The 10210-nt window shown below is 45.5% G+C and overlaps 1 protein-coding gene across 1 annotated transcript in view; it reads right to left on the bottom strand.

Moving 5' to 3' along the window:
* Nucleotides 1-2415: 2415 nt before the first annotated feature.
* LOC119168162 (acetylcholinesterase) overlaps nt 2416-10210 on the bottom strand; it is a 327135-nt gene continuing 319340 nt past the window's right edge. The window contains exon 3 of the mRNA XM_037419568.2: nt 2416-2695. Coding sequence (XP_037275465.2) covers nt 2566-2695 — 130 coding nt within the window. The 3' untranslated portion in view covers nt 2416-2565. The remainder of the gene's footprint in view (nt 2696-10210) is intronic.

Raw genomic sequence — 10210 nt, 5'->3', positions numbered from 1 at the left:
TTATTTCCTCTCACGAAACACATCACGTCCACATTGTCCGCGAAAGTTGGTCACAGTGCAATCACTGGACGTAGTGATGTAATTCACAGAATCCCGTTGAAGCTCACGTTCTCTCTCTGTCACGTGTAGTTCAAGCTACTGCTCCAATGACACCAGATGAGTAAAAGGTCAATCGTTTAGGTAGTAAAAGCGGAACGTGCTTCCAACCTTGGAATACGGGATGTTGGGCAGTTCGGTGAACGTTCATCCCACCAACATGTCAATACTTTGTGCGTCGTCGGGGACTATCAGGACAGGCTCATTTTCTGCGGTAACACCGTCTATGCTCAACTTAGCCTTGCAATGAGCGAGGCCTTTCGTAACGGAAACATGCTGGCTGCTAAAACCATATATTCTAGTCGGTTGCCTAATGATCTCGATGCCGCATCGAGCCGCCGCTGACGCACGCAACAAGCAACCGGAACTCTCTGATTCAATGAGACCTACTAGAGTGAAGTCGTCGTTGAACGTCACTTTCTTGAGCAACACATGACCGGTCCCGGTAGTGCATGCAAGTTCTCTGACAGCATTCGTCTCGTTATGAAACAAAGCCTTGCAATTGCGTTGAGCGTGATAAGCAGTTTTGCAACGCTGACACTTGAGCGGCGCTTAGGCTCAGGAGAATCGCGTGTGATGTAGCTGTAGACGTTACAGTTAAAACATTTGCGCTCATCGTGATGGTTGACGGACGGTGATCTCAGGCGTCGATCTGCTCCTTGAGTCGAGTCGATGGTCTCTTTACCGGTCACGGGCTGGCTGCCATCCAAACCCTGCGAAGACGCAAAGCTTCGGTTGCAAGATTCGAAAATCTCCCGCCGTTCACGTTCGATACGCTCGAACTACAGGATGTCGTGAAGAAGGTCGTTGTCGTCATATACCCTTTCCAAAAACATGGTGCAGATTTCGAGAGACTTCGAGCCCATGAGGACTTGCTCTCGTGTATCGGTGAAGTCGAGGTCGACTTCATGGCACAGATGGACCTTCACATGGAAATAGGCGGTCGTACTCTTGTTGTGCTGCTGCACACGCTCTTGCATCCTATGCCATCCTTCCGCAACGCGAGTCTGGCTGACGAAGGTTTGATGGAAGCGTGTCTCAAACTCCTCCCACGACGTGATCTGGGAGCTCCTTGAACGGTACCAGTCCTTGGTAGCTCCTATCAATCGGGCTTTGGCTGCTTGCAGCGTGTACGCAGCTGGCCACCCGTGGAGGTTAGATGATCGATAAATATTCTTGATCCACTCGCGCGCCGAAGGAGCGTCTTAGGAGCCGTCGAAGATGTGATGTTGTGAATTAAGTCGGGAATTACCTGGATCGTTGGCGCTGGTGGAGGTTGCACTGCGCCGGCCACAGGCAGTCGTTCGAGCAGGATTGCTAGTAATCAACAATTTTCGTGAAGAGCTTAGAATAGGGCATGCGTCGACATAGTGTCGCCATGGCCAGGTGATGTGTCTCTACCGCCAGTCGGGTTGTCTCTGTCAGTGGTGAATTCCATCTTAGGGTTAGTGATACCAGTTCCATGCACTGATATAACTCACATGTATTCTCAGCGGCGATTGTATGGCAAGATCCTATTTCTGAAAATGTTGACCTCGACCTCGTAAAAAAAACAATTTACTCACACGTGATAACACACACGCCACACAGGCTATACTCAAATGTTACACAGGCTACTAAACGCCAGACAGGCCAACTGCATGAGTGTCTCTCAGCCATTTCGACGTTTTCTTGTACTAGCTACAAAAAGGAAACGTGCTTTTCCAAAAACTTGTGCAACTGATTTTTCGTTGATTGCTGCTTTTGCGCACTTAATACTTGCAAACAAACACCTCTGCATGAACATTTGAGATAAAACTCTGTAGCCAGTGAGCTGAAATATAAGTTGGTGACTCTAGTTGTATCACTTTGATGGAATATCATCCACATGTAAGCTTATTATAATACACATAAATACAGGCAACTCGGCCGTCTGGACATCTTTTTCTTGCTGTGAACAGTTGTCCCACGAATGTTGCGTATTTTCAATGTCTGTCATTGGAAGTTAACTTGTAATATAACAAAAACATGGTTCATGCGTTCGTCATAAGGATCGCATAAGACGAAAATTAGTCGTGTTAGTAGTTGAATGTTTGCTGTGCATTGAACAGGACCTGCACAATGTCTATTTTTGTTTGGCAGCTATAGCACCGTTCAGCGTGGATGCAACCACGTTAACGCTTGGTAATAGATCTCCACCCTCGTCTGTGATCACTGTGATCACTGAATAAACTAATTCCTGGTGTATGTATAGCAGCCAAAGTTATCGAATGACAAAAGTCGGGTAAATAAACAAATGTAATGACAAAAATAATGAATTGCTACTTGTAGTGACGGCAAACTCTGATTTTATTTCGAAGCATAAAACTTGAAGGGTATAACGTGATAAATCACAACGTTTTAATTGATGTGAATTCTGCAGAGTTTCTGTCACTATACGTAGGTACAATGAAGTGCTGAAAAACAAAGAATTCGGGACGCGCCAGTGTTCTACTTGGTTTCCAGCCACGGTGCACACTCTAGGTGGCGGAAGCTGCCCACGGCCCAGCTCCCATCTAGCTGCACTGTCGTCGGACTGGCTCGATTGTAGCGAGGCCAAGGGCTCCCGGACTTCGGCACCCTGGGATATAGGATGGTAGCATTGACGAAACACGTTGGTGGGCTCGGTGATTTGCATCCATGAAGTGTGGGTAAGAGCGAACAGACAAAGACAGAGAAGACCCAGACCGAGTGCTAAAGACACAGAGTGATACTTTCAGCTGATCTTTTATTTTCGCATGAACGGATAACTATATACCGCGCGAGCAGAAATAACATGAACATAAAAACATCTCGCGGAACCGCATCGCTGAACCAAGCACGTGTAAATTGCATTATAACAGCATAGCGAAAATTCCATGTCACTTTGTCAAATCAAGGTAACGAAGCTCTTTCTCAGAAAGCGATACTGATCGTTTGCTGACGCACATGTCTTTCAATCTCGCGATTTAATGTGCCTCCACAATCTCCCTTGTCATTTTGGCAGGTGCTTTAAGTTCAGTGAGACGTTCTTTACGTTCATGTTATTTTCGCTCGCTCGGTACATATTTAGTAGTTCATGCGCAAATAAAAGATCAGTTGTAAGTAGTGCTATAAGTATAGTTGTAAGTAGTATATATATATATATATATATATATATATATATATATATATATATATATACCTTACAGGCCACAGGGGTGGAGCACTGAGTAAGGAGGGCGTGATACATATACTAGATACATGTACATATACATATGGATTTGGCGAAAATACACGAGGAAAGATAAAATTGCAATATAACAAACAGAAAGCATTATAGATAAGTATATACAAGTAAAGATGACGCACGCATACAAACAGTAAGCGAAAATGTGCGTTTATTGAGCACAAGAAGGAAGCGGTTACATGTCACAGCTGCAACAATTTTAAAACTAGTTTATGTTTTACAAAATGAAAACTATTGCCATACGTGATGAAGATGAAAAAACGATCTATTTCATAGCGGTAATACAGCGGGGTGAATTTACTGCGCAAGGCAAAAAAAAAAAAAATGGCGATGGGCGGGATAATTGCCAGTCAGAAATATCTCATCTGACGGAGCATACGAGAAATTTCTTTGATGATGGTGTAGGGGGAAAAAATTCCGAAATTCCATCCTTGCGCTCTGCGGGAAGTGCGGGAAGGCACCCACTCTTCCCCCCCCAAATATATATATATATATATATATATATATATATATATATATATATATATATATATATATATATATATATATATATATATATATATATATATATATATATATATATATACGGAGAGAGAGAGAAGAGAGAGATTACAAAAATCAAGGTGCAACAGCGTTATACAATATTAGAGTGCAACGAAATCAGGTTATCAGAAAGGTTTCACGGTTAGAATTGGATACAAAATTATCCGGAAGATCATTCCAATATGCAATGGCTTGAGGTAGTGATGATAAGTTAAATGCCTGCGTGTGACCATGAATGCGCATGAAACTACAAGCATTGTGAATGCGCCGGGAATTGCGCGCAGGAGAATAAACTGGCAAACAGTGAATTTCGTTACCATGTATGTACCTATGAAACAGACATAAAAGAGCAATGTTGCAGCGTATTGCCAGTGACTGAAATACAAGGTCTTGTTTTATTAGGGTAATGCTTGAATGATAGTCGTAGTTTCCAGAGATGAATCTCGCTGCCCCAATCTGGATGACTTCCAACATGCGTACCAGGCAATCTTGATATTGTGACCATGTGGATGATGCATACTCTAGCTGTGAGTGAACATAAGTAATATATGATAATGCGCGTACGTTAGAAGGAGCGTTGCGCAAGTTTCTGCAGATATATCAGAGAGATTGAGAGGCTTTCGATGAGACAGCTGCTACATGCGTAGACCAGGATAGATCCAATGTAAGGTGAATGCCTAAATATTTGTAAGATGATGTAGCTGAAACAACGGCGTTAATAATCTGATAGAGAAATGATGAATTGGTATGCTTTCGGGTGAATGAGAATAATTTGCATTTAGAGGCGTTGAGGAACATCTGCCAAGTTTCGCACAACCGGAAGGTTAGGTGAAGGTCATTTTGGAGAGCAGAATGAAAATTAAAACATTTATTGTTTTACTCTCACACAGAATTAAGCTTCCTTAATGTACATATTTGAACGAACGATGGTTCATTAGTACCTTGCGTATACGGAAAACCTACGGACAGCAACAATACCTGAACTTCAAAAGCTGCCACCCGTGACCCTGCAAGACCAGCATTCCCTATTCTCAAACACACAGATTCCGCGAATTTGCCCCTGCACCGAGGACTTTCACAAAAACAGCACACATATGCGCGAAGTACTCCTTCATCACGAATACCTGCCAGCTATCATCGATGATGTGATCAAAAAAGCGGAAAATCTGGATCGTCAGACTCTTCTACACCAACAACAAGATACCGACCAGCGCCGTAAGAAAAATTTGCTATTAACTTTCACGAGCAACCCACCAAACATAAACAAAGTCCCAAGAAAACACTTTAACATATTGGAACAGAGCGTGCGATTATCCAAATTTTTCACTTCCCCTTCTTGTGTTGTATAAAGGTACAGGTGGCCGAAAAGTATAAAGAATCATTTGATAAACTCACCTTGCGGAAAAAGCAGATGCAAGGTATGCAAACACATGCGAACAACGACAGTGGCGGAAAGCACCCACTAGGTTTTGAAGCACAGGATAAGAGTTGCCCTGGACTGTGACTCGGATAACGTCATATACCTTCTGAAATGTGGAATATGTAACATGCAAAACGTAGATTAGACTGACATTCTGTTTACAATTACATTTAACAACCATCGGGCCCATGTACGTTCCCTGCCAGGTCTTTTACTTTCAAAACACAGTGCACTAAAAGACCACAGCTTTGATGACGTCAGGGTTACACTATTGGAAAGCAATTTCCGAACCATCAAAGAACGGGAACAACGGGAATCTTACTTTATCAACAAATTCAACACAATAAAAAACGGAATAAAAATAACACCCAGACACTCTGTCAGCGTTACGATGACTAAAAGACGCAAACGCTCCTCTCTAATCAGTAAACTGCCCCTAGCCTCCCATTAAAACAACAATGATAACACCTAGCAAAGCTTTTAGCGTACATCTATACATGTATAAAGAAATCGTTTGCCGCTTCAAGCACAGCCGGGAATGCACAGAGTAGTGGTCCCGGATGCCGTACAGCCACCCCTTCACTTATATTTTTCTTTTTGTCTCTTTTTTTTCTTTTTTTCTTCTTTTCCTTCACTGACAAGAGCCATTGCATATAATGAATATTGATGGCACCGCCATAATTACCGGCTCTTTTATATCTTCCGACGTTATCAACATGCACTTGAAGTGCTTGATAACGTCTTGGTGTCATTAGGTTGTATACGAGGGGCTATTGGTCAGCTGCCCGCTCGTATTAAGTTCACGTGCTACGTGACGCCACACATGCGCATAAAATGGTGTTTCACACTCGCCGCTTGGCTTACAGATGGCGCTGACTGACATTCCCACTTCTATATTCACATATAAACCCCAAAAAATTGGATGAAGGGAAGGCCACTGTGATAGCTCAGTGGTTAGAGCATCAAACGCGTTATTCGAAGGTTCTAGGTTCGATTCCTGCTCACGGCTGGTTATATTTTCACCCACTTTTCTTTCTTCCTATTTACATTCCATTTGCTCTAATAACTTCCCCTATACATTCCTTTGCATTAGTCTCTGTTAGATCTCATTATATTGTGTCAAAACACGGAAAAACGAGCCCTTAGGTATACACCTCTCTTCCTCATATATATATATATATATATATATATATATATATGAAAGTAGATGCGCTTTCACATAAAAACTGTTTATTGTGCCGACGTTTCGACGGGAACCCCGTCTTTTTCAAGGCATAGTAGTATTTACACATGTTCCGTGTCTTCTTATAGCCTGTCGAGACAGGAGGGAAGGGGTCAAAAGAAAAGTGAAAAAAAGAGAAAAGAGAGAGAGAAAGAAAAAAAGAAGAAGAAGAAACGGCGAAACAAAAAGAGAAACATTAAATAAAATGAAGAAAATCTAGGAGAAGAAGCAAGACCGACTGTCACACCAGTCCCGTTAATTAGGGAAGCGATCGCCGGGCTAATTCCAAGGGCCGAAGTATTGGCCCCCCGAACCGCACCACGAAAGCGTGGACAATTTAGAAGTGGTCCTTTTCGGCGCGCCAGCGGACGCCGGCTGTGGCCCAAAGAACAAGTCAGAGCCGAGAGTTGATAAACAAAACAAATATTATATTCTCGAAAATGGCAGATCGAAAACAATACACATGAATGCACACTCCACAATAGTTACATAAAATACGTCACCAAACAAACAACGTACTACACAGTACAATCAACCACAATTGCAACAACGGACACAGACAACAATACGCACTACAATGCAGTCGCATGCATTGAACAACCAAGACACTTAAAGACTAAAGAGATAGAAAACCTATTCAGTCCAAAGTTCTTGGAACCAAAGTCTAGATGATACTCTTCCGAGAATCACTCACTCAAAGTCCAGCGTTGTTGTCGTTCCGCAGCCCTCGAAGTTTCTGTTCCAGGAAACCTCGCCGAAGTTTCTCTTCCAGGAAACCTCCCGTCTTCAATAGGCCACTCTCCAAGCTTCAAACTTCTTCGCCCGAACACGTCGGCTTCACACACGCAGCTGTTGCCACGCGTCCTCGCTCGATAGCGGTAGACACACGCTCTTGCCTGTAGCTCGAGCCTTCACCCCTCAGGTGGAAATCCTCTTCATCTCCTGCTTCGTCCCTACGGACAAAACCTTCGCCGACTACACGGCGGGATCCCTACGCACTCTGGCGCTAAATTCCGTCTTCTCCTGATCTCTCATCTCGGCTGCTCGGTTAAATACCTTGCGCGCGACATTCCAGACGGTTCTCGTCATTTCGTCGGCGCGATACGCAGGGAAGGCTGGGAAGAGGGCGAGACGGTTGGAATGCCCTCCGCGGCCGATGACTCAACTCGGTATGACCACGCCCCTTTCGTTCTAGAACTTTCGCGGGCTATCTCGGCCACCGATGTGGGGCGAGGAGGTTCGTCGGCGAAGCCACGCTTCCGAGGGGAGAGCGCGCGCCCCGGGGAGCCTTTAGATGTTTGTTTTCTTTTTCTTTTGACCTCGCGGCGCCACTCCGGCGTTTTGTCGCGACAATTTGGCGGCGCGCCGATTTTTAGCGCTCGTTCTGTGACACCGACACGGCGTAGTTAGAAAGGGGCAGCAACTCAACAGAGTAGGGCAGAAGTTGATGAGCAATGTCATCATTGTCGACAATACCTTCCCCGCACCCCTCTTCCCCAAGTGGTAAGTGTGCCGCCGTTCTTGTATTTCACCTTTCCGTGTAGCCCGCTGGCGGCTCGTTCCTCTTTGAAGTTTAGGACAAGTTAATGGGGAGAGCTTAAGTGCTTCGACTGCGTGCTGGTGGCGTCGGGAGGAATGAAAAAGCCGGTGATTGAGGCGCCGCCATCGATATTCATTATATGCAATGGCTCCTTGTCAGTGAAGGAACAGTATGTGCGTTAAAAATTAAAGAAGAAAAAAACAAAAAAAGAACGGGGGGGGGGAGACTGTACAACATCCGGGACAGTCACCACACAGTGGCGGCTCACTGGGAAGACATGCGCGCATGTATGAGAAAGTTAACGAAACCACCTAGCTGTCAGCTCCTTGTCAGTGAAGGAACAGAATGTGCGTTAAAACTTAAAGAAGAAAAAAAAGAAAAAAAGAAAAAGAAAAAAAGGGGGGGACCGTACGACATCCGGGACCACTTATTTGTGCGTTCCGGCTGTGCTTGGTGAGGCAAATCATTTCTATGTTGTCAGATGCATAGGCTAAAAGCTTTGTTAGGGTGTAATGTTATAGTCGTAATGAGACCGGGCTGATTAGAGAGAAGCGTTTGCGTCTTTTAGCGGTCGTAACGCTGACAGAGTGCCTGGGGGTTCATTATTTCCGTATTTTATCGTGTTAAATTTGTAGATAAAATAAGATTCCCGTTGTTCCCGTTCTCTGATTGTTCGAAAGTTGTTTTCTAGTAGTGTAACCCTGATGTCATTCAAGCTGTGGTCTTTTAATGCGCAGTGTTTTGAAAGTGGAAGGCCTGGCAGAGATCGTACATGTGCCCGATGGTTGTTGAATCTAATTCTAAACGAAGTGTCTGTCTGGCCCACGTATTGCTTGTTACATACCCCACATTCCAGGAGGTATATGACGTTGTCTGAGTCACAGTCTAGTGCACCTCTTATCCTGTGCTTACAATCCGAGTGGGTGCTTTTCGCCACTGTCGTTGTCTGCATGTCTTTGCATACCTTGCATCTGCTTTTTCCGCAAGGGTGACACCCAATTTGAGATTTCACCCCTATCTTTGAATTTATTAAATGATCTGTGGCGAAGCCTTCGAACAGTGGGTCATTCTCTCCAGCGCCTTCTAATGGGTCACCCTTTTAGCAAAAAGAAGAGCAGCTCGTGCAGAGAGCCGGTACCCGCATTGACTGTCACTGTCAAGAATCGTCGACAAGTGTCCGCCAATAAACGTCTCAACAATTTGGTGGAGAGTGCTGTGCCCTTCTAACACCTTCGGTTAGCATTCGATGCCCCTGGAGCTTCGATCCCGCACCGTGCCTTCTACCATGCACCAAGACGCCGCACAGCAAACGCTTCCTCCTGCGCCGACGCCATGTTCCGGTGTCCCCCGCATCCGCGACCCTCCTGTCTTCACCGGCGCGGATGGCATCGACGTCGAGAACTGGCTTGCTTTGTACGAACGCATCAGCGTCCCCAATCATTGGGACGAGGCAGGTAAACTCGGCAACCTGGTTTTCTACCTCACGGGTGTGGCCGGCATGTGGTACAACAACCACGCATCCGATTTTCCCACTTGGTCCGCTTTTAAAACCGCCGTCGTCGACGTGTTCGGCCGTCCTGCCGTTCGTAAGCTGCAAGCCGAACAGCGGTTACGTGAACGAGCCCAGCAGACCGGTGAGTCCTTCACAAGTTACATTGAGGACATCCTTGACTTGTGCAAGAAAGTGGACGCGAGCATGTCAGAGGCTGACAGAATTACCCATGTCCTTAAAGGCATCGCTGACGACGCCGTCACCATGCTCCTGGCAAAGAACCCTCGCACTATGGCAGACATCATTACACTATGCTAGAGTTACGAGGAGCTGCGGCGGCAGCGCTCGATGACCCGTCGACCAATCTCACGTGACGCTGATCTATCGGCCTTGTCAACACTTTCTGACCACACCACCTTGCTCGCTGAAATCAAGTCATTCGTGCGTGAGGAAGTTGCCCGCCAGGTCTCTTTACTGGCTTTTGCTTCCCCGCAACGTGCTCAACAGCCGTCAAGCACACTTTTGCCTCCCCTCCGCCGAGCCATTCAGCAGGAAATCGCGGAGGTCGTTCCTGAATACCACTAGCCACCTCCAGTATCTACACCACTCAGTTACGCCCAAGTTGTCTCCAGGACTGAGGGCCGTGAGTTATTTGACGTATGCATGTGGGA

This window comes from Rhipicephalus microplus, unplaced genomic scaffold, assembly GCF_043290135.1.
Source record: "Rhipicephalus microplus isolate Deutch F79 unplaced genomic scaffold, USDA_Rmic scaffold_12, whole genome shotgun sequence".
Classification (NCBI taxonomy): Eukaryota; Metazoa; Arthropoda; class Arachnida; order Ixodida; family Ixodidae; genus Rhipicephalus; species Rhipicephalus microplus.
The sequence above is the reverse complement of the archived record's forward strand: the minus strand, read 5'-3'. Positions and strand labels throughout refer to the sequence as shown.